Here is a 22,960-nt window from a genome sequence, read left to right on the forward strand (position 1 = left end):
TTTCACCCCAAAGTATAATAAACATGGATAATGTGCTTCTTTCTTATGTGATGACATACCGTTAGTATGCAAACAAGAACTACACTACTTACGACACTAATGATAAAAAGTTACATTTTAGCCAAGAAAAACACCAGCTTTAAAATTTCTTTTAACAGATTTGTCTCTCCATCAGAGATTTCCACACCTCTTGTTGCCACAAAGAGACAAACCACCAGAAGGAGAAAGAAACCTCCCGTCCTGATGATCTTCAGCCAGGCTACAATTTTTATCTGCACCTCGTGGTGATTCACGATGAACAGGCTGCTCCCTCGACCAAACAGTATCTCCCCACAGGAGGCCACAGCACAGTAGCAAGTCTCAGCATCAAACGGGATCACGTTCAGCTTCTCGAAAAGACAGGCTCACACTGACTCTGGTCCTAAAAGAGATCTGTACCTGAGCCAGTAAATAGTGTGTTCTCCATCACGTGCGTGAGGGAGGCAGGTTCCTCGCTGGTTGGGTCCTACAGGAAACAAAACCTTTTTAAAAAGTGTATTTTGAGCTTGATTTACCCTTAAACATGTTTAACTTCACAATCTTCTCAAAAAGATCATGTGGTCTAATAAGAAACTGCATTTGATCAACTATTACTTGAAAAGTTAAATGAACAAGAGTTGGGTTTGTGAAAAATCTTAAAGAGGGTTTTATCTGAGAATCAAGAGGTGGAACAGGTCATCTGCTCATAACCGAGCCTTGTCCAGGCTAGGCAACAGTGCTAAACACTAACTGCAAGAAAAACACTTGATAAAATGTTAAATAATACATTTATCAGACTTTTTCTCGATTGTCAGCACAATTAAACCAATTCCTAAATTGAAATACCTTAACTCAACAGCATGAAGAGACAGCCTGAGAATATCACTTAGGCTCTGGGGTTCAATCATTTTGTTCTAAAATACATTGTTCTCTTTCAGGTAAAAAGCTAAAAAAGAATAAAATCTTCACCACTTGCTCTTTTTAGTCCACGTTATTTGTACAAAATGCACATTTACTGACACTTTACTACTCTTGCAACGCAGTTTAGTCCGTCTTATAGAAATACTTTCTGAATTGTCACAACCACTCATGCAGACAGCAACAGAACTACACACTTCTCTGAGGATCAACAGATTTCATGAATGCATTTATGTACGACAGGAAACTGAACCACATCAGGCTAAGTTTGGTAGAGCTGGGGTTATTTTTAGTCTAACCAGCATGATCCTGCAGCCTGACTGGCCTCGGTGTCAAGTTTGCATGTTCCCCCTGTGTATGTACAGGTGCACACCACCTTTCTCTCAAACCACAAAGACATGCCTGCTATGTAAATAGCTGACTTCCTTAACTATTATGTTAACATGTTCCTAATAAGGAAATATACATAAATTCAAAACAGGTATGAATGGCACATTTGACACTGGGAAACAAACTGACACGACGTAACGAATCCCGAATATATACGATGTACTCGTACTTGTATAAATGAAAGAGTATCACAGTACCTTCAACACTCAGGAAGACATCTTCTCCGTTACGTTGGTGTGTAAGCTGAATCTGACAGACGGACATCAGAAATGTGTAAATTATTCTCCCCGTCGTTCTTCTGCACAAATGAACGTGGGTTCTTTTCCAGCTGGCTTCAAATGTCTTGTCAGATTCATAAATAAAGAGGACCGGAGCTCTGGCGGCTCCCAATATCGCTCCTCGGGTATCGCAGACACCGTGCAAAGTCACATTTACCCCGACTGCAGCAGATCTCACCCCCGAGGCCAGTTTGAACCCTCCAACCGGATCACAGCTGACAGGTGAACTGAGTCAGAAACTTTCATCTGTTGCTGTAACATAACCCATCACTTGTTATTTTAAGTGGCGCCATGTGTTCAATACATGTTAGATCAATACTTACATATTCCACAGAGAATCAGAAACGGGAGCATCATTTTCTCATTTTCTCAAAGTTCATATATACAGCATGTTTGAGCCAAAACAGAACATGACTGCTTAACAATATGGCCTCTCCTGATTGTTTTAGAAGAAGGTCAAGCACCATGAAATATCCATCCTGTCTTACCCAGAAAATTAACATGAAGTGAAAGAGGAAAATTTTTTTTTCCTATGTTTCAAAGTATCAAACATAAGCAAATGAAGGAAATGTCTATTGGTTATGTTTATTTCTAGGGTGGAGGTCCAACATTTTACTGTTTAGAGGCCCCCTAACAAACGTGTTTCAAGCAGCAACATGATAGTGAATAGTAACATATTCCCCTTTCATTTGAGAAAACTCTACATTTCTAAGTATAATTGAACAATATCATCACACATTTGAAGATACTGTTACTTTTCTGTTTTTATTATTCAACAAGCACATTAAAAATAGTCAGTGACGATATATTTGCACTTTGCTTGAATTTTTTTTCTGATGACTTTAGCATTTATTCTTACATTTGGACACAAATGTTTGCATTTTCTCCTTGCTAAATGACAGTTCAGTTGCAATGAAGGGTCAAACATCAGACAATACCAGATAATATCTGTCACGCTGCAGGTCACTAATTTCAGAGTGATTAAATTACATCAGTAATAACTGAATGTGGAAACCTCCCATTTCTGTATAAATAAATCATAGACTTCATGGATTAATGGATTTTTATATATATATATATATATATATATATATATACATATATATATATATATATATATATATATATATATAAGGAATTCACTTTGTTTTATATAAAGTTGAGCCAAGCTGTGTTTTATTCTTTCGATCCAAATTGCTGTTTATTTAGTCAATGATACCAGTCATGGTCTGAGTCACAGACAAAAAAAAAAAACCAACATGGCATTAAAAATGATTATAAAGTGTGCAAACACACAAGAGCATATATAACAACATCACCCTGCAAACACAGTTAAATGTAAGCTGTTCCTGAATCTGAACACTCCAGTAACAGAGTCCTGCAGTGCCCCCTGGAGGAGGAAGGCTGAAGAACGTGGAGAGTCTCATGATTTTATCTAAACTGTATTTTTTACTGAGCAGGGAATCAGGTGATCAGTGAATCAGACCATGACCACAGAGGACCACATGATGAATGACTCTTGTAATGTGCTAAAGCCACCTGATTTCCCAAAATAGCTGAAACTTTGAGTACACTTATTTACATGAAATCCAGATGCCTTTATAACTTCAAAATATTTAAAGGATGGAAATTCAGTTCTACAACAAAATATATATGTCTGTAGCCAGACACAAACACAAAGATGTGTTTTAGATGTTCAAAATTATTTCTTTTCCATAATCAATGTTTCAAAAATAACGTAGTAATGTCACGGTGAGCTCTGACATCTCCAGCAACTAAATAACAGAAGCCAGCTTTACATATGGTGCTCTTCATCAGCTGGATCTTTAAATGGGGAACTTTTATTTTTCATGAATTCCTCTGAAAATCTGCAGATTTGACAGGATGAGTCACAGCAGTTTTACAGGGTTTGTGACTTGTACAAAGCAAGAGGCACATTCTCTTAATCTTTGTGCTTATACTGAGTTTGATTTGATTTTTTTTTTTTTTTCTCAGAAGACTTCATCACTCATGTGTCTATCTTTGCATGCTAAATATAAACGAACCACACTGCACCCACAGAAGCATTTTCCATTATGGTCACACAGCTCAAAACAAAAGCAACAGCAACAGGGACACTGCACTTCAGCTCAGCTTCGAAACCACACAGCTTTGAACTTCAAGTCCAAGAATGACACATAGGCCTACAGATCATTTAGGCCACACGACTGAAGCTTCCTGCACATTCTGCAGCTTTGTAGGCTGATGCCATGCTGTATTACTTATACTTTGTCTAAAAAGGTCAATTTCCAAAAGCAGGAGAGTCAATAATGCAGCAGTCATCCAGATTAGTGCAAAGCAAAAACCATTCTACAAACACACAAGCAGCATTTACATGAACTTAACGTTTGTTTTAAGAATTAAAAAATAAAACACACAAAAGACTGAGCCAGCTCTATAAATCTTTTCAAGCAGCATTTAGTTATCAGTTTGTTGGGGGAAATTGAACGAATGTACATATTGGTTTGGCCTACCTGAATCTGTGTTGCACTTTTCTTTCTTGTTGATCATTTCTGGAGTTCGTGTTGCAAATTCGACGTTATCAGGTGCATTTTCCCAATTAGCACAATGCAGCTTCTTCTCTTCATGTTTTCAGACGTTCTCCTCTCGCAAAAAGTCAAGTTTCTCAGAAGACTGCCTTATTTAATATTTTTTCCTCAGGGTTTAGATGACATTACACATGCGAATTTTGTCGAACTTGAACAAATACCGGCCCAAGTATTGCGGTATGGCTGAGATCTAATCAGCGTTGATTAGTTTCACGTGATTGTTTACAGTGCAATACCACATATGGCCACACATTGGAAATGAATTGAGATGGGGTGGCGCTGTTTTACTCTTATTTAAGAAGAACACCCCACCCCTCCTTTAATGTGATTGGCTATCTCATTTGACGAGATTGCACTTGTAGAACTTCGGGTATATTGATGAAAATAAATATGAATGTTACACACTAATGAACAATTCATCATATATTTTAAAAAGAATCACATGGAAGAACATTATCCCCATCACAATACCAAAACGTTGGGTGGTGTTAGACATGCTGTGTCACCTGCACACTTACTGCAAAAGAGATTAAATATAACAGAGCAGAGCATAGTGGAAAAGTTCAATTCTTCCGTGGAATACTTAAAACACAGCTTTAGACGAGCTAGCCCTTATGAAACTGACAGTAAGAAAAGAAGGATGAACCATATCCATCATATCATGGAACACACACGGCAGGAAATGTTCATCTGCAAACCATGAAAACCTCTGACCCTTAAACCTTTTGATGTGACAATATTTGGTAACTTTTAAGAATTTTAGTTTGTGTGCAACAAGAAAGACACACAGCTGTGCAGCCTTGGGGACATCGAAATAAGGTCAATAAACTAATGTGAATAATCCAGACTAACTTCATTTTTCTGCTGTTCTGCTGCTCAAGTGTCCGGTTGTGAAGTACATCTCTATCCAGGCACATGTTACTCTATGCCAGGTGTGTCAAACATGGATCAGTGGACAAATGTGACCCAGCAGAGGGTCTAATCAACACCTGGGATGACTTTGCACAACACTGAAATGAATAATGCAGCAGGGTTTACACCTTTTTTCAAGCAGAGAATCATCAGCATCAAAGTCTAACTGTGAAAGTATTCAGAAGCATCAGTGCTGACAAATTCTGCAACTGACAGAACTGAATTTCTCTTGGCTTGACTCAAGGAAGCATATTGTTGAAAAATGGAATTTTCTTGTAAATGCCAGATTGTTCAGGTTTTGTAAATATGAGTGAAATTAAATGTGAACTTGTAATGCTTATTGTGCTGTGATGCTACTGAGTTACTGATCCCACCACTCCTGCTTTTCAGAACAATTTGGCCCATGACACACAGATAGGTCTGAGTGCATTTGATATGTTAACAGTTCAAGAAAAAAGTAGTTCAATTCAGCTATAAGAGGATTTCCATTAGCACTTATTTTCTGTCTCTACCAACAGACTTTAAAATGGCTAAAACATCTGTTGCTTGACATGAACTGGAAAACATATCACAAATTCTGACAGAGCGTAAACTAACCTGACAAACCATATCATATCATGCAGGGCACTTTTGTCACTGAAATATGTTCGAGACATGTTAAGTTGAAATATGTCAAAATGTGCCGCTCGTAAGGAATTGCAAAGTCGAAGTGTCTCACTTCCTTTGGTATGTGGACTGCCACCCACATTTCTGACGCCAGGGCTTCATAAAATCCTTTTATCAGCTGAGGGTGTACTTCTGTTTCTGACCTTGTTGTTGAAAGAGTCTGAACACCGCAACGTGAATGATGCTCTCGTTCATTTTACACCTGAATCTCCTCCTCGGTGCCTGTAAGTGTGCTTTGTTAATGCTCATTATGAGTTTTACCTGTGATTTGGAAGCCGTGGGTCACAGAGCCTCAGAAAAGACTGTTTGTGTTTTTTAATCTGTGATATTGTGTGAGCCAACGGTGATCACTAACACCCTTCTTACTTCCAGGTGGTACTTTGCTCTATGTCAACCTCGGGGACAACGTGACCTTGCCTTGCTACTATAGTTCCACTGCGAACTACCTGTGCTGGTACAGGCAGGTCGCAGGGGAGCAGCCTCGGCTCATCTTCTCCTTCTACAAACATGCGCCTGACGCTCCCACCTTCTACAACAGCTTCACTGAGAAACAGTTTACCCTTTATGCTGGAGACGGGTTCTACCATCTGAACATCTCCGATGTGCAGTACTCAGATTCAGCCATGTACTACTGTGGAGAAACCAACATCAAGATCACTAAACTTAACAAAGGGACTTTCTTGGCCTTAAGAGGTAATTCATTCAAGAATATTTGTACTCTATTGATGGATGAAGCCACAGTTCTTATCCTTTTATTGTAGAATATGATTGCAAAGCTTTGATTCTAAAAAAGCGACCCATCATATGTTGATTACTTGTGAAAAGTTACCAGAAGTAAAAATTCCATTTAGATTTTGGGGGGCAAAATCTATTTTTTGTCTTATGAGGGGACCAGACCCCCTTTCCCCCTAATGATTTATTGACGCCTTTGACAGCCACATACTCTCAAATAAGCTTTTCCTATGTCGACCAGAGAAATGTGGGATTGACAGTGATAATAACGGTGAACTTTGCCTTCATAGCAAGTCAATCTTTCATTTGATGAACTAGCATATTAGAGAAACTTACGTTTGTTTGTTTTTCGTTCAAAATTGAAATGAAAAAATGCATTACAGACTGAAAAGTTGGGGTGAGATTAATATTCCTTATGTGCAATTTCTAAAATGTCTCAAAGCTTTGCACAAAAATAGATACACTGTTGAGTTGTTTTTGACAAAATGAACCATACACCTTTGTCTAGGGCTTAGCAACTGTTTTTATTCAGTAATAATGATTCAAAAAATGTTTCTTTCTTCCTTAGACTTAAGGAAATAAATACTTAGATATATAAGTCAAAGTTGAAGCATCGTTGGGAAAAAATGATATGAACTGAAAAAATTTAAGCTGCCACCTAATTTCTGCTGCAGTCATTAAAGTCATTTATTTTTGTTTTGATAAATAAATTCTCGCTGACTTTACGTCGTCAGGGAAAACCACAAGGCCGTGAGTCATGTATATCAGGTCTGTCCTAGTTAGCTCTCAATGTACCTGTGATACAATTTTCTTTGAAAAAAGAAAGTATAAAATGGATTATATTAACTTGCTGTTACTTGTTCTATCATGTATGGTATACAGAGTGTGTAAACACAATATCATCACTTTTTAAAACTACTTATCTGTGAGAAATATCTATCAGTATCCACATTTCTTAACACTACAAATGTGGAAAATTGTGATTTTGGCCCTCCCTCAACTGTTTAGAGTCAATAATGTATGTTCTTATTTTGTATATATTTAAATTACAGACAGGCCTTAGTTGTCTGATGAAACTACCTTAAAAAATATGATCAATTCCATATCTAAAGAGGTAGTTCTTCATTTGGTTCAGATGTTTTCATCTACACTGTTGAGTAAATTGTTCGCAGCCTTCTTCCTCGGTGGATAAAGGAAGTGAATGTGGTTCTGCTCTCCAGACCAGAGCCGCATGTCTTTCCTCCAGCAGTCCGACTCGCTGTCCGTGGAGCGAGGAGCGTCGGTCACCCTGAAGTGCACCGTGCTGCCTGGAAACGGCGACGCTGAACACAGCGTCTACTGGTTCAAGAAGGACTCGGCAGAGCCACACCTGGGCCTCCTGTACGTCCACTCCCACAGCGGCCACTGCGTGCAGCCGTCTGGCTCCACCGCGAAGAGTTGTGTGTACAGTTTATCCAAGAGCGGCGTGAAGCCGTCTGACTCGGGGATGTACTACTGCGCCGTGGCCTCCTGCGGGGAGATCATGTTTGGGAAAGGAACAAATCTTGATGTCCAAGGTTAGAAATATTAAGGTTACTTATATTTCTTCGGCACCAAGGTACTAAATGCTGTGTTTCTCCGCAGGAAGTCCGTGTGAGGTTTACCCCGTCCACATGCATCTGGTCATTGCAGCTCTGCTCCTGTCCGTGGTCCTGAACCTCGTCCTGTTTGGCGTCCTTTTCCAAAAGCTGAGGAGAAAATATCTTCAGTCTAAAGGTTTGATCCTTTGTTCTTCACCAAAGACACGGCGTGTTGTTTCCACAATATGCGCGGATGATTACGAAATCTCACTTCTTTAAAGGGTCGCAGCGTCAGCAGAGAGCTCCTGTGTACACCTCTGACATCCAGGTCAGTTCAAACACACTCATGAAATGCTTACAGGGCAACAGGAGGGTTAAAAAAAGACAAGCTTGCCTGTTCAGAATTCTGCTGAATAAATGTGTCCTCACTGCATTTGATATGCTTCCTCACTGGAGAAGGTTTTCATGGTTGCTATTTACTTGTGCAATGAGTTGTTCTGGAAGCAGTTTATATAACCTGAAATAAGCATATATACACTCGCCACCACTGATACTGTGGAGCATAAAACGTGCCAAGAAAATCTCATCCTCAACGGCTGAACTGTTTGTTCCAAGTCATTTCATGGTGTTTACACCAAAATCCAGCAGAAACAGAGACTCATCAGGCCTTCACAGAGTTTCCCAGTCTTCTACAGTTCAGTTTTGTTGAGCCTGCTGTGTGAAGCAGAGCCTCAGTTTCCTGCTCTCGGCTGACTGCAGCGACACCCAGTGTCTTCCGCTGCTTTAGACCATCAGCTTCAGACTTCGCCCTCCTGCACACGGTGGCTGTAACCAGTGGTTCTTTCAGGTCTCGTTGCAGTTTTAAAGTCTCAATCTGTTCATTCTTTGGGTTTCAACAAAGCATTTTCACCCAGAGAACTGCTGCTCACTGGATAATATCTTTCATTTAGGACAACGTCTGCAAAACCTGGGAATTTATATGAGTGAATAGCTGGGACTAATCCAATACATGGAAAAACATCAATCATTTTTCAACACACTATCTCACTCAGTAACACAATTCTGTCATTATAATAATTTCATCTTGGTTCTTACAAAACTAATTACATTACATTGATGTCAGTCATATAATCCATGATTAAACTGTTATGTGGAAATTCAAGTCAATACAATGTCTAGATAACACTCTGAGTAGCCACAATGGATGTCTTATAAATAGTTAAAGTTCCTGACCTGATTGTGCTCAGCTATTTTTAGATACTGTACTGTGGTTTCTCTTTTTTTTTTTTAACAGAATGAGGAGCCAGGTGCCGTCCAGTACGTCGCTCTGGACTTTAAAAAGGGCCGTGGTACAAGCCGGAGGCAGAGGAACACGGGGGAAGAGACAGTTTACGCCGGCGTCAAATCGTCAGACATGGACTGATTTTGCTGTCGTTGCATTCCCCTTCTAACCCCGTTCACCTTTGACCCTGTGCATTTTTGTTCATATCAGTAGAAGTTGAATGAATCATGACTATTTGGAAACCCACGAAGTTTTATTGCCGCGGTGTCAAAGTATGTTTTGCCAGAAAAACAGCATTTTTTCAGGAAAGATGAATGTTTGGTTTGGAAAGATGTCAGATATCATCTTTTTGAATCGTCGTCTAAGGTGGACTTAAATCTTTATTTTATTGTGTGTGTAGCCTGCTGTATCTATGAATAGCACAGGAAGAAAGTAATGGGGAAAGTCCCTAATATATGACGATGATTTCTTCTATTGATGTTAACTCTTTTCTTTTTCACTTTCAGTTGTGGAGGCTCATGCAGTCTTTAATTTTTTTTTTAATGAATGGAGCTTACATCCTTTACAGTCATGGAGGAGTTGATGTGAAAATAACGAGTACAAATTCTGCTTTTAGACTGCCGTTAGACGACGCTGAGCGTCTTTCCTCTCTCACTGTCCATACAGTGATGGGTCATGATTGCATGCCACTCTCTCTCCTGCAGCCTGTTCGCACATGAAATGACTGTATTGTATTTACAGCTATATAAATAAAATTGAATAAACAATGTAAAACTCTCTCGGTGTCTTCAAGAGTTCTACTTCCATCACATTGCCTCTTCTCACTCAGTCCACAGTAATCCATTAGAAGGACTGTTTGGATTAAAAACAACTATAGAAAACCACTGTGTGTGCTATAAATTGTTCTATAAATTATAAAATTCTTATTCTTTCCAACCAGTTATGTGATTCTATAGTTTGGAGTGACTGAATTAACTTCAATAAGACTTTAATGGCGTTAAACACCATTAAAAAAAGATGTATTACTTAGGATTGCAAAAAATAGTGTTGAATATGTAATATTAGTTTGAAATCAAGTGGAAAAGTGGAGATATTACTAAATTTTATCAATTTTGGGGTTCTGTTTGAGCTGGAATGGAATTGGAAACTCAAAATGTTCAAGTGAAGTTTATCTGAAATCAAGTGGATAGTATTGTTATCTAACTTTGAAATCTATCCAAACTGTCTCCTTCCTGCTGTCTTACCGTATTATTCAGTATAAAGAGGCAGACGGAAACCTAGTGGCGGCTGGTTTGACTGTGTTTGGCTTGTTTTCATCCCCAACAGAAAACAGCAGTAGCAGAGGAGCAGTAACAACAGGACCGCTTCACCTCCATTCTGCTTGTTACTTGAAAAAACAAAACAAAAACAAAAACAAAAAAACACCATTTAAATTAGTTAAATGTTAGGGAGGAAAAATGAGACTGAAACATTGTGGAAAACATAAAAAGGGTTGTAGAGGGCAATGAAGAAAAACACGTGTATCAGAGGTTGATGTGAAAATCCATGCCTTGCAATATAAATACATGAGAATTTACATCCATCCCTCCATATTTTATGCCGCTTTCACCAACTGACTTGGGGCGAATGCAGTCAGACACACACACACACACACACACACACACACACACACACACACACACACACACACACACACACACACACACGCTCTGAGCTGTGGGAGGAAACCTGTGTGTCTGGACAAAAACCTGCTCATGTACAGTGAGACCACGCAAAGTCCAAAAATATCACCAAACCAACCATGCTCCAGACAGGGACATGTTTCCTGGGGTTGGACGTGCTAACCACTGCACCACTGGTGCCTAAGACAGAATGTATACTGTATTCCAAAGAGTAACAAAGAGTGATATTTTATGATTGATTATGAGTGTAGGTGGAAATAATGACAGTATTTTACATGATAATAATTAATTTACATCATAATTATGAAAATAAAAACATTTGTGTTATTTATGTACTCTACAGAGGAGAAGAAATGGTAAGATGTCTCTGGTGTGCCTCAGTTTTCTTCATTTTTTTATTCCTGTAGTTGCCTTCATATGTCTCAAACATGACAGAGTGTTTACTTGCACTGTCCATAAAATTGCGTCCACATATGCTACTCGGATACATTTTAGGAAATACTTCAAATCGAGGTGCCCACTGAGCTGAACACAACCATCAGAGAATATGGAGTCTCAAGTAATAGAGTAACACTCAAATTGACCACGAGCCAAAGAGGTGAGGGGCCTTTCAGGGCTGAGAGCCTCACTGCCTCATGTTTCCCAACAGAACAGAAGATTATTGAATCATCCTTAGATTGTGAAACATCTTCTAATTACCATGATTGAAATGAAAACATTCATGTAAATTAGGTTAATCTGAAGTGACAGATTTCACATCAAATCCAGAGAGTCCAGAGGGAAGCTTAAGCTTTATTTTGCCAGTTTACATCTTATCTGAGGCGAAAATGCTGGAAGTGCGGAGTCAGCTAAAAATCTCAACAAAGGGCTCTGTGATAAAAGGAGTAACAGCCTAAAAGAGGCTTTTATCTTTGGAACGGAAACAACACATGTTTGCTTCGAGCATTGCTGCTATTGAATACAAAACAACTTCTGAATAAAATCACTGGAAAAATCCAAATATTCTAACAAACTTAGAAAGTATTTCACATTTTACAAAGCGCACGTTAAAAAAAAACTAAAACAAACAATGTTTGAGCGAAGTTGTAGATTATATATAATATGATAAAGTGATGAAATTCAAAGAAAAGTAATAATGATGGCTATTTATAGTAATTGAACACAGTTACTGAGAATAGCGAGAAAACCGAGTGTGTGTGCGCCTGCGTGCGTGTGTGTGTTCAAGGATAAGGTTACAAAGATGTGAAGTTACAGGTCAAAACAGGTCCTCGAATGTGAAAGAAAAGAAAAAAAGAAAGAAAGAAATAGAGCTGGGACCCTTGCCAGCTGAGAGAGAGAGAGAGAGGCACTGTGCATTGCTGAACAGTAGCCAAGCACTCCAGGGTAACAAGAGAATCAGCCAGAAACTTTTTGCTTAATGTTTTGTCCTTTTAGTCAAACCGGTGTGTGACTTAACTCACTTACAGCCAAATTCATTCCATTATGAGACATTCCTATGTGGATTTTACAGTATTCTCTCATTCAAGACATGACATTGACAAGTAATCTTGATAACAGTGCACAGCTTAGTGACTCAAGCTTGCTGGGAAATGTTGCCTACAAGTTCTTTAAAAAACAAAAAACAAAAAATTTGTTTGAAACCTTCCTCTGAGCTGCTGTGAAACTCCCAGCAGCTCCCACTGAGTTGTTCGGTCGCTTTATTGTCCCAGTTGCACCTACTGTAGCTGTCACTCACAGGAGAAGAATAAAACACCATGACTACTGCAGTAAACAGGCTTTAAGCAGCTCATTTCATAGTCTCTCTCTCTCTCTCTCTCTCTCTCTCACACACACACACACTCACAGTGTGCAGAAATGTAGACAGTTCAGACACAGTCAGCTTGTGCAACATTTGCTTCTTTTTCGACTCATAAGGTAAGTAATGAAGGAAATTCTTCAGAGCAGCTATTGGAATTCCAGATTTTCACAACCTTCTATCTACAAATGAAAACCTTTTACCCGTGGCAGCTTTCAGAGTCTTTGTACCATCAGACATTATCGATTTCAATCTTCTTTTAAAGCCAGTGATCCTGGAGCCAAGAGACAAAATGTTCTTCGAAAATGCCAACCTGCAACGCCCCCGTCGACACCACGAATTCTTTCTGCGCTCTCGACCCTACCGGGGAGAGCCACCAGCAGTGGCAGGTAATGCTTTGCTGTTACTTCGTGCCTCAACCTCAGATGAACTTGTTGATGTTCTGAGATCATTGCCGACTTTTAGCTTTAGTGCTTCAGATCGATGTGTTTTCATCCATGGAAAACTTTGTAATGTCTTTTTCTTTGTTACTGATGACTTCAGGAAGCATTAAAAAGTTGATGTTCGGCTCCCATTATAAGAATAACCACAATAACATTGTACTGAAGTAGCCTCATTGTTTATGATCTGGTAAATTATGTCTGCACATTTGGTGGGAACCGATCCTGAAACAGAAATGAGACCTGCGGGAATAGATGACATTCTTTATAAGTCAAAGCAAATGAGGTTTAAAGACGAAATAAATGAGCTTACATGTTCCCTGAACTGCAAATAGCAAAATCTCCCTGATTGGGCAGATTTCAGTAAAACAATTAGGGGAGGGAGTTTTTGTTAGTTGTAATCACCACAGCAGTGCCGCTAGAATAAAAAAAAAAGGGAAGAAAGAATTAAAAATGTTTTTTTGCAGCAGCAACATCAAAGTCTAACCTTTCTGAATGCTCTCATTTGAAGTCCAGTATTTCCATGACAGAGCACAGATATTATCTACAACCAGACGCTGTTAATACCCACTTTGCTGCCCGCACTGCCTGTTGTCTCCCCAGGACTGCTGCTGTACCCAGACACTCCTGCTAAAATGGAAACCACATCACGGGAGGCTTTCTGCTTCAGACCCATCCCACAACAGAACCGAGTGCAAGGTCGATCGCCCAATCTCACCCGAGACATAAAATACTTTTATGAATGAATGACTGTAGAAGTGAGCAGCATTTCTATTTAATATGATGGGGAAGTCAGAAAAAAATGCAATACACAATATATGATACTTTGGGGATTATGCTGGAGTAATAATTGATGTACCTCAAATAGAGCACACCGCCAAGAAAATATATATGCCAAGTTTTGCCAGGAAAAAAAACGAGTAATATATGAAGAGCAAAGCTGAAATGCAAAAGAAAAGTTTAAAAATCGTCCACCAAGGATTTTGTGATGTCTGTGGAGGGATGTATTGCAGATCAATGAATTTCATTCCCCAGATCCTCCTTTACTTTCCACAAATTTATGCAAGAGAACAAAGCAGAACAATTTGGTGCGATCCATGAAAGATGATAGCATCAGTGACTTTGTGTTGTATTACAGTAACAGCACATTTCAAGGTAACATAGTAAATGGATTGATTCCATCACTTTGGACCTTTAAGATACAGCAGATATTTCCACTTTGCAGATTCCTGTTCTCTGTCTGCTAACTCAGCTTGTTACATGGGCCTATTTGGAAAACAAAACCCTAGATCTGAAAGACAATGGAATGACTGATCTCAGCTTTCACATCTGTTTCTAATGAGACAATTAAGCTTGATGTAGCTTTTTAAACCTGGTTGTGGTTCCCCTTTAGGACACCTTAATGCCCCGGACACACAGCGAGACTTCCACCATTCTCGTTCCACATCCTCGAGACAGACAGAAAGACAAAACAGCAATGAGAGGGAGCCAGGAGAGGATGATGAAGAAGGGGACTGTGATCACATAAAGTCAGTAGCAGTGAAACAAAACCCTACAGCGATGCAGTCTCAGTATCAGAAGGACTTCCCTCCTCCATCCTCCTGCCGCAGGAGGCGAACACCGGCCCTCCCGCAGCCTGATAACATCGGCATTAACCCCGCTTTCAGGTAAGGGCCTGGTCAACATGACTGTGTCAACAAGCATGTAATCTGCTACTGTGTGCTCTGATTCACAGGATTGAGTTCAGGACTGTCCAGAGGGAGACTTACCCCGGCTGGCCTGTTGTGAATCCCAGGCTGGCTGGCAGGCAGAGAGCGGCTTCATCTGGACAACCCAACATGACTTTTTAGTGGGAGGTGATGAGATACAGTGCCTAAGAAACAAAGGTTGCATGTGTCCTATTTGTTATTTTGTTTTATTTGTTTCCTGTGTTTGTTGGAGTAACATCACATTGCTTTTGTCTAAGCTTCTTCAGGTGAAGATGTTATTAAAATGAATTACAATCCGAATAAACATAAAGGGATAATTATGGGATCGTTATCTCATCACTCTGGTTTTCAGTTCCATGATGCAGCAGTACTCTTCTACTTCAGCTCTTGACTCATCTTGATTTTGGACCAACGGGTGATGAATTTCCCAGCAGGAAGTCGATCTGGTGAGCTAATGGAGTCATAATGCTGAGACAGAAAAAAAAAACCAACAGGATGTGCAGTGAAGTCATTGGAAATAATGTAATAAGCTAATGCTCAATCCAGACCATTCAGGCTGAATATTGATGACTTCAGACGCGGTTGTGGTGAATTTGAGAGAAAACAATTCATCTGGTGAGTCACAACGGAAACTTTATCTGCTTTTAATGAGCGGGAAAAGACATTAACCTACATTTGCTCAAACACAAGAGTAATTACTGCATACTGTGATCTGATCAATCTGAGAATAAGCCAAAGGCTCATGTGCAATCTCAGATTGTCTGTTGTTTTTACTGTAAACACAACTAAAATCTTAGCATGCTGTAATAATGCTGAAATGTCTTAAGCATTGAAACAAGCCATAGTTGCAATATGACAGCTTTTATTGAAAAGTAGCTAAATTTGGTTTTCTTGGGATATAAAAAAATACCATTCACAGCAGATGTTGCAAGGCATCCAAACTGTTCATCCAAGTTGTTGCATCAGTTTGAACCACTGATGAGAAGGTCGTGAAGCTTAGAATGCATTTCGAAACAACCGAATAGAATTATGAAACCCCAACAAGACCATCAGCAAGTCCAGCTTCTGAGGATCCACAGTGAGAAAGCGGGGCTGTGCCTTGATGCATCTGGAACAAACCGATTCCAGACTCATCATCATCATCATCATCTTCATCTGCGGTCCCGGTGTCTGCTCCTGTCTCTATACCGGTGGTCCTCCCTCTCTCTGCCTCTGTGCCGATCATCTCTCCTGTCTCTGCTGCCCCAGTCCGCCTCTCGGTACCGGTCCCCTCCCTCCCGGTCTCTCCGGTCCCCTCTGTCCCAGTCCCTCCCTCCGCCTCCGCGCTGCTGCTCCGGGCCGGCACCGAGGTTAATGGGCTTGCGGAAAGGCCTGTCCCTGCCCCCGAACCGCAGCTGCCCGGACTCCTTCTTCCCTCCCAGTCCGCCTCCGAGCCGCCTCGGCACCCACCCATTGAGCGTCCTCTCCTGTTCGAAGTCCACAAACACCTCGTGCTGGTCGACCAGCAGCTTGTTGGCGTCGCGGCGGGCTCGAACCACCGACCGCTCCTCCTTGTACTCCACGAAGGCGTAACATTTGGAGAAGCCGGTAACGATGTCCCGGACGAGCCGGAGCCGCTGGATGTCCCCGAACTTAGCGAACACTTGGTGCAGTTTCTCCTCGGTCGTCTGGGGGTTCAAACGCGATACGAAAAGCGTCAGCAGCGGGTCGCCCACGACGCCCTTGTTGGGCTTGTAGCGCGCGCCCATCGCGCGCCACACCGCCCGGTCGTGAGGCTCCACATCCGTCCCGTCGATGCTGCCCGCCTTCAGCGGGTCGTACACCTTCGCGATCCGGTTCCAGTCGACCATTTTCACCAGAAAGAGCGGGTCTGCTCTTTTAAAAATCGTCTGCAGTTACGCCATGTTTACCTACAGCGAGAGACCAACTGGTGTGTCGGGAAATGCATACCGTAATCAAACAAGGCCACCAGGTGTTAATGGTTCCTACCCCGAGTGTGTCCGAGCGCGCGATGCTTGCGCTTTTTATTTTAATGTTTAAATTACTTTAAATAAATATACAACATATTAAAATGGCTTTACAGTATCAATATATAAATGCTCAAGTGCTCTGTAAATTCTTACTCATAGGCTGATTTTTGGAAGACTAAAACAGTGAGTCTGTAAAGCTAGTTGATTAAATAGGTTCATTTTAATCACAACTGCTGGGAATTATTTCCATAAATGGATGTGTATTAACCGCTCATCATCATCTTTTTTAAAGCAAGATTCAATTCAATTCGATTTTTAATTCAGTTTTATTGATATAGCGCTAAATACAACTGCTGTGTCTAGGTACTTTTACTTTGATAAACCCAAATAAAAGAACATAAGTTGGACAACTTCGAACTTGCAGAGTAGTGGTATCTAACATAAGTCCCGCAGGTCAAAACTGGACCATGAAGGATTCAGTTTAATTCAATTTTGTTCATTTCATCATCTCAAGGCACTTTTATTGAGAATTATTTCACAGTGGCAGTTGCAGGATCTGATAGTAAAGTGGAGTACTACTACTACTACTACTAATAATAATAATAATAATAATAACAATAATCATCATCATCAGAATAAAAAGCATCACTAACATCAAGCAGTCCAGTGAGGGTGGTTTTGTTGAGGGCAGCAGAAATTGTGTCTTGGGAATTTGAATACTTCAACCAAAAATTTCAGATCTGTCAGCAGATTTGCAAAACTTCAATTTTGTATGCAACAAAACTCAAAGAGGAAACTAAAGTGACACTAAACTGAACTACAATTTGTGTGACACTCATGTTTTAAAGTCAGAGAATCCAAGTGACAAATAAATTTATGTATTTGTCTTCATTTAACCTTTCCTGTCCTTATTTAAACATACTCAGAGCAGTGAGCTGTAATGATGCAGTGCCCAAAGAGCTGATCAGAGTCAGGTATCTTTCTCAGTGAGTCACAGTGTTAACTTGTCAAGTGATAGGATTTAAATCAGCAAACCTTTAATCACAAGCTTGTGCCTTGAACCTCACTGTGCCACACCCTGTAAAAATACGGAGTATGCCTGTAAACGTGATTTTTAGTTTTAGATGAGAAGAGGCCTGGTATTGTCACTAGGAAGTGTTATGTATATTCTGTATTCAGAGGAGAAATAACTGTGTCTCATTTGTCTTGTGCTCATTTTCTCATGACTGCTCAGCAAATCAACAGCTTTGGGATGTTTAACTTGTTGGTCATGGCATTTCTTGAGTTCTCTATTTAAAATAATATTCATAAAAGAATAGCAATAAAAAAAAGTTTCAAATTATTAAAAAATAAGTCAGATCAATAGCATCCTAAAGTACTTATCAGTTATATCTCTCCATGGGCCAGTTGTCTACAGGATGGACTACTATGGCTGTCAGTAATGAAAGACTGCCTGGAAGTTTTATTCATGTAAATTCCAGTAAAGTACATTAACAGTTCTCAAAGGATGGTCATCAGAGGTTTTTCTTAAGAGATGTGGTTCATGTCATCAGATGCTTCTTGTAAATATTACATAATCGGTGGTTCCAGTGAACCATCATAATTAAAGGTGCTGTAGGCAGGATTCGGCATCTCCGATTTGACCCATCTAAGATGGCGATTTGAAACCCAGCACAGCCAATCCTGTCCTGTTTTCTCTGACATCACGCCCTTAGGCAAGTTAAGCCCCTCCCACAAGAACATGCAACTAACGCCCCTTGACCAATCACGGTTAGAGCCTCAGGGGCTGTTCTGATTGGTCAAAGATACCTGGAGCTGTTGAGATTCCTTTTCAGCTCAGAACAGAGACAGATGAAAACGCTGCGCCCTCGCGGTAGTGCAATTATGCTACACTCCTAAAGGATTATCAATGGATACTCTGGCATTTAATCCAAAGAAAACACAGAAAAATTAGCATTGACTAGCAAAATCCTGCCTACAGCACCTTTAAATTTGGTTTTAATCCATTCAACTGCCGAATCACAAACCGGAGACTTTACTGACCTCATTCTTGAAGCATTAGTTTTTTTTTCCCAGCAGCACCATGAATATTTAATGCATGTGTGCAATAAGGACACCGGCTGTTCAACACTTTATAAAAATAATATTTTATACACTGTGAACCTTGTTTCAGTTTCACACTGATTCAGACATTACAAAATCATACAATTCTGTGACCTCACAAATATTTACAGTTTAATCTGAAAAATTATGCACAGTATCAAACTGGTGTGAAACAGAGGAAAAAAACTGCTCCAATCTTTTTCAAAACCGAGTCTTGTTCACTGAGCATGTCTAATCTAGAGGGAGTTTTAAACAGCGTGGTAAATCAATGAACAGTGACACTGTTTAGGTCCCAGTTCTTGGCTTTACATGTCCTCGACACTCCACTTGTAAGCTTCCTCCTGGTATGCTTTCTTTTCTGAAATACGCAAGTAGCGTTTCTTTTCAAATCCATTTGACCTGCAACGCACAAAAAAAAAGATCACTATTATATAGCAACCACACCTAAATTCCACTACAGAAATACATTCAACCAGGTTCAACAGCAGCAGCAGAATTTCTGGTATTTGGAATTTAATGTAAGGGAACACTTGTGCCAGTGAAAATGCATGTCATGTATTATTCCTTATTGATGCACAAACTGTACCTGTCAACTCCATCCCAACGATAGCCAGGCAAAATGTTGAACCTGTTTGGAGGTGGTGGAGGGCCTTTATACTGAGGTTTTGCTGCAACAGTAAAAATAAGACGGTTTTAAACAAATCCTATACTAGAAGTGCACAAAACTACCATTGTGTACAAATGAACTTATAGAGTAATAATGATGCTGCCAGTTAGTATGTTTTGGTTAGGAAACAAAGTGTACAAGTAATGCTTAAAACCTGGTGCCTTTGTGCCACGGTCCTTTTTCCGTTTGAGCAGCGCGGCCATTGGATCCCCTTCTCTTTCCTGTTCCCTCAACATGCGATCGAGATCCTCATCTCCGTGGTGACGAGCCAGCGGCTTCTGGGCTTCATGCAGTGCATCCTCGAGTTTCTGCTGCTGCATCTGGCTCTGGGCCAACCTATGAACACAGTTGAACTTGTGTGAAGTATTTGATACAGTATGTTTTTATATGGACACGGTATGTGGAAGAATGATGCAGATTTACCCTTTCCCCCACTGAGCGTATTTCTCATCTTTAGCTGCTTTTTCTCCAGCTTTTTTCTTCTGTTCTTCTCTCTCTGAGTCCAAATCCCTCCTTTTACCACTTTTGTCTCGGAACACCGTCTGGGCATTGCGGGATTCGTCTAGTTGGGATCACAATGTCATGAACTTTACAAGTCTAATCAAGACATATCTCATTATCTTGTCAGTTCATTGAAGTGCACATTACTGATGTGATTAGGGAAATCATTTCAAAAGAGAGACAATGATCCAACCTTCTAGTGGTTGATTGTGTTTTTCTCTACGTCGGTTATCTTCCTGCTCTTTCCTCAATACTTCAACAGAAACCAAGCCAGCCTTCCCACCAGAAAGCATCCTATTGCCCTGGAACACAAAACAAAACACTCAGCAAAATCAGTACAATTTATAACCTCAGAATGAACACGGTTAGCTTACCTGTGTTTGTCCAGATCTGCGAGGGGGTGACAAATCTCCATCCGAGTCTCGTCCTCGCCTCCTCGGGGGCGACTGGTCTGAATCGGACCCTTTACCTTTAGGCGGCTTTTTCCTTGGTGGTGACTGATCAGAGTCTGAGTCAGCCCGAGTTTGAGCCCTTTTAGCCGATGATCGATGAGAATCAGATGAATGTTTTTTACTTGCTGAGGATGAGCTGGCCTTTCTTCGATTGGGGGAAGAATCTGACAGAGCAACAGTTAAATTCTCCATTAATGCATTTACATGTACACATTAATGAATTCTTAAATACTCATCTCATAAATTTGCACCCACCTTTACTTTGCACCTTCCCTGACTGTTGCCTTGGAGGTGACATGTCAGGGGAATCATGGCGACTCCTCCTGGGAGGAGACATGTCAGGGGAATCATGGCGACTCTTCCTGGGAGGAGATATGTCCGGAGAGTCGTGACGACTCCTCCTGGGAGGAGATATGTCAGGGGAATCATGGCGATTCTTCCTAGGAGGAGATATGTCTGGAGAATCGTGGCGACTCCTCCTGGGAGGAGATGCATCTGGTGAGTCGTGGCGACCTGTGCTCGAATCTGCAGGTTGATGATCTTCACCGTTTCCGTCCTCTGAGTCTTCATTTTCATCAGCTATATGGAAAAGACACTTTAATTGACAACAACAAACCAACTACTTTTTAAAAACACACTTGACCGTTACTTCTGTGATAATACCTCCAATCACTTTCCATCTGTTGCTGTTTCTGAATGCTTCCAGATATTTCACCTCATCAGGACGATCATCAACCACTTCAGCAATCTGAGGTAATAAGTCAAGATTAACATTTTGAAGTGCAGTTATGACATATGAAAACCAAAATCAATGTTACCAGACTATCTAGAAGGCGGATTATTTTTCTGTTGGTTGCGCAATCTACCAATATTGTACACTTTGTTAACTTTCATTAGATGGAATGTAAGTGGGTATGCTCAAACATTAGAAACTTGCTTCCAAACATCATAGACCGCTGGCACATTGTGTGGACATTTAAACTGGATCCATCATTTGCGCAACATCACCTGTAATGAATGAATGAAAGTTCGCCTGCAAGCTAACGCTAACTGACCACTGGGGCTTCGTCCTCCTCCTCTTCCAGCTCCTCCTGCGCTTCGACTATCTGCTTCCAGTCGATATCATCGTCAACTATCTTCAGTCTTTAAGAAGGGAGAAGAAAACGTGATTTTGTGAAGCTCGACACTGAAAAGGAAAAATAGCGCTCAACGGTAACAGCGGACTGGAGTTAGCTTCACAGCTAACACGCACAACAACAGCTCAGATTGATTGTAACTTTCGACTCACCCCCTCTCAGGGACCTTGCGTCGTTTCTTCTTTATCTTCCCTTTATTTTTTTTACAGTCGTCGTCGGCTGATAGATATCTTTTGAGATATTCAGCCTTTGATAGCTCAGGTCCTTTCCGACAGCCTGTGGAAGCGGCCATTACTGCAGTGACGTCAGAGGCTACGGCTCCCGCGGAGGATCAAGAATATTGGCAATATAGATGCGCGTCAAAAAACCGGAGTGGGGAAAAAAAAAACATTTAGGATGTGGGAACAGTAACAGTTTAGTTTTAATTAGGGCTGTCACTTTAGTGCATTAATTAGATTAATTAATTACACTACAAATTAATGCATTAAAAAATTAATCTAAGATTAATTATAGCACACTTGAGTGGCAATAGCCCATATGCACGCATCACTTCCGCGTTCTGTCTCAGACGGCATAACAACTTCCGGCGCAGCTCAGACACAGCTAACCCAAGCCTTCTGTGACGATCTGTTCGAGTGGTGACACGGACAACAACTCCAAAAACCCTTCCATTGTTTGTTTATTTATTAAGATCCCCATTAGCCACTGAATATCAGTGTCTATTCTTCCTGGGGTCTAAACTCATCATGGTCTTCACGGGAGGAGCAGCTGCTGCTGCAGAGGAAGTTCAACTAGAACCGAGCGGCACCGTTAAAAATGGAAAAAAAAAGTCACTCATCTTGGAGCGGCTGCTCTCCGTCGACTCCAGACCCCGGCCAGCGCCGCTCAAAATGCAAGAAACTGAGGCAAAATTGCAGAAAAATAAAGGTTCACAACAGCCGCAGTGGGATCCTGAGGAAGAACCGGTGGTGGTTTGACGGCCATGGACCGAATTTAGGACCATAGACCTGCTCATTAGAAATGGGGTTTATCTGAGACAGCGCTCGGGCCTCTTAATTTGATCCCGACTGCTCTCAAAGCCTCTGAGACTGTAAAGGTCACAGACTCTGAGTCCTGCCAGTGTCAGCTGAGAAAGTTGTTTCCATTCAACCTAGGAAGCTGA

The 22,960-nt window shown here is 40.7% G+C and overlaps 3 protein-coding genes across 4 annotated transcripts; 1 reads left to right on the top strand and 2 right to left on the bottom strand.

Annotated features, from left to right (window-relative positions):
* Positions 1 to 5,876: 5,876 nt before the first annotated feature.
* LOC115395551 (uncharacterized) lies at positions 5,877 to 10,059 on the top strand. Of its 2 annotated transcripts, XM_030101130.1 has the most exons (6): positions 5,877 to 5,994; positions 6,143 to 6,463; positions 7,723 to 8,058; positions 8,126 to 8,257; positions 8,343 to 8,389; positions 9,356 to 10,059. In XM_030101130.1, exons 1-6 carry the CDS (start codon positions 5,949 to 5,951, stop codon positions 9,482 to 9,484), a joined length of 1,011 nt encoding a protein of 336 aa, XP_029956990.1. In that variant the 5' UTR covers positions 5,877 to 5,948; the 3' UTR covers positions 9,485 to 10,059. The 2 variants fall into 2 exon arrangements, with proteins under 2 accessions (XP_029956990.1, XP_029956989.1); XM_030101129.1 differs by lacking the exon at positions 9,356 to 10,059 and having other exon boundaries at positions 8,343 to 9,262.
* A 5,281-nt stretch (positions 10,060 to 15,340) lies between these two features.
* On the bottom strand, positions 15,341 to 16,898 carry snrnp35 (small nuclear ribonucleoprotein 35 (U11/U12)). Its single transcript, XM_030101030.1, has one exon. It carries the CDS (start codon positions 16,817 to 16,819, stop codon positions 16,121 to 16,123), a length of 699 nt encoding a protein of 232 aa, XP_029956890.1. The 5' UTR covers positions 16,820 to 16,898; the 3' UTR covers positions 15,341 to 16,120.
* A 1,942-nt stretch (positions 16,899 to 18,840) lies between these two features.
* bud13 (BUD13 homolog) lies at positions 18,841 to 22,122 on the bottom strand. The gene is made up of 10 exons (XM_030100865.1): positions 21,951 to 22,122; positions 21,718 to 21,805; positions 21,326 to 21,410; positions 20,918 to 21,241; positions 20,585 to 20,826; positions 20,404 to 20,512; positions 20,133 to 20,271; positions 19,864 to 20,045; positions 19,629 to 19,710; positions 18,841 to 19,441 (listed from the first exon to the last, which is right to left on the bottom strand). The coding sequence occupies exons 1-10, from the start codon at positions 22,088 to 22,090 to the stop codon at positions 19,348 to 19,350; spliced, it is 1,485 nt and encodes a 494-aa protein (XP_029956725.1). The 5' UTR covers positions 22,091 to 22,122; the 3' UTR covers positions 18,841 to 19,347.
* Positions 22,123 to 22,960: the final 838 nt, after the last annotated feature.

This window comes from Salarias fasciatus, chromosome 10 (assembly GCF_902148845.1).
Source record: "Salarias fasciatus chromosome 10, fSalaFa1.1, whole genome shotgun sequence".
Taxonomy (NCBI): Eukaryota; Metazoa; Chordata; class Actinopteri; order Blenniiformes; family Blenniidae; genus Salarias; species Salarias fasciatus.

Bases quoted from the DNA above. Each gene is read 5' to 3' on its own strand.
- snrnp35 (XM_030101030.1), bottom strand. From the start codon at position 16,819: ATGGTCGACTGGAACCGGATCGCGAAGGTGTACGACCCGCTGAAGGCG.
- bud13 (XM_030100865.1), bottom strand. From the start codon at position 22,090: ATGGCCGCTTCCACAGGCTGTCGGAAAGGACCTGAGCTATCAAAGGCT. The intron at 20,513-20,584 runs GTAAGCTAACCG...TTTGTGTTCCAG, and splicing joins GCAGATCTGGACAAACACAG to GGCAATAGGATGCTTTCTGG. The intron at 19,711-19,863 runs GTTTTAAGCATT...TTACTGTTGCAG, and splicing joins CCGTGGCACAAAGGCACCAG to CAAAACCTCAGTATAAAGGC.
- LOC115395551 (XM_030101129.1), top strand. From the start codon at position 5,949: ATGATGCTCTCGTTCATTTTACACCTGAATCTCCTCCTCGGTGCCT. The intron at 5,995-6,142 runs GTAAGTGTGCTT...TCTTACTTCCAG, and splicing joins GAATCTCCTCCTCGGTGCCT to GTGGTACTTTGCTCTATGTC. The intron at 8,258-8,342 runs GTTTGATCCTTT...ACTTCTTTAAAG, and splicing joins AAAATATCTTCAGTCTAAAG to GGTCGCAGCGTCAGCAGAGA.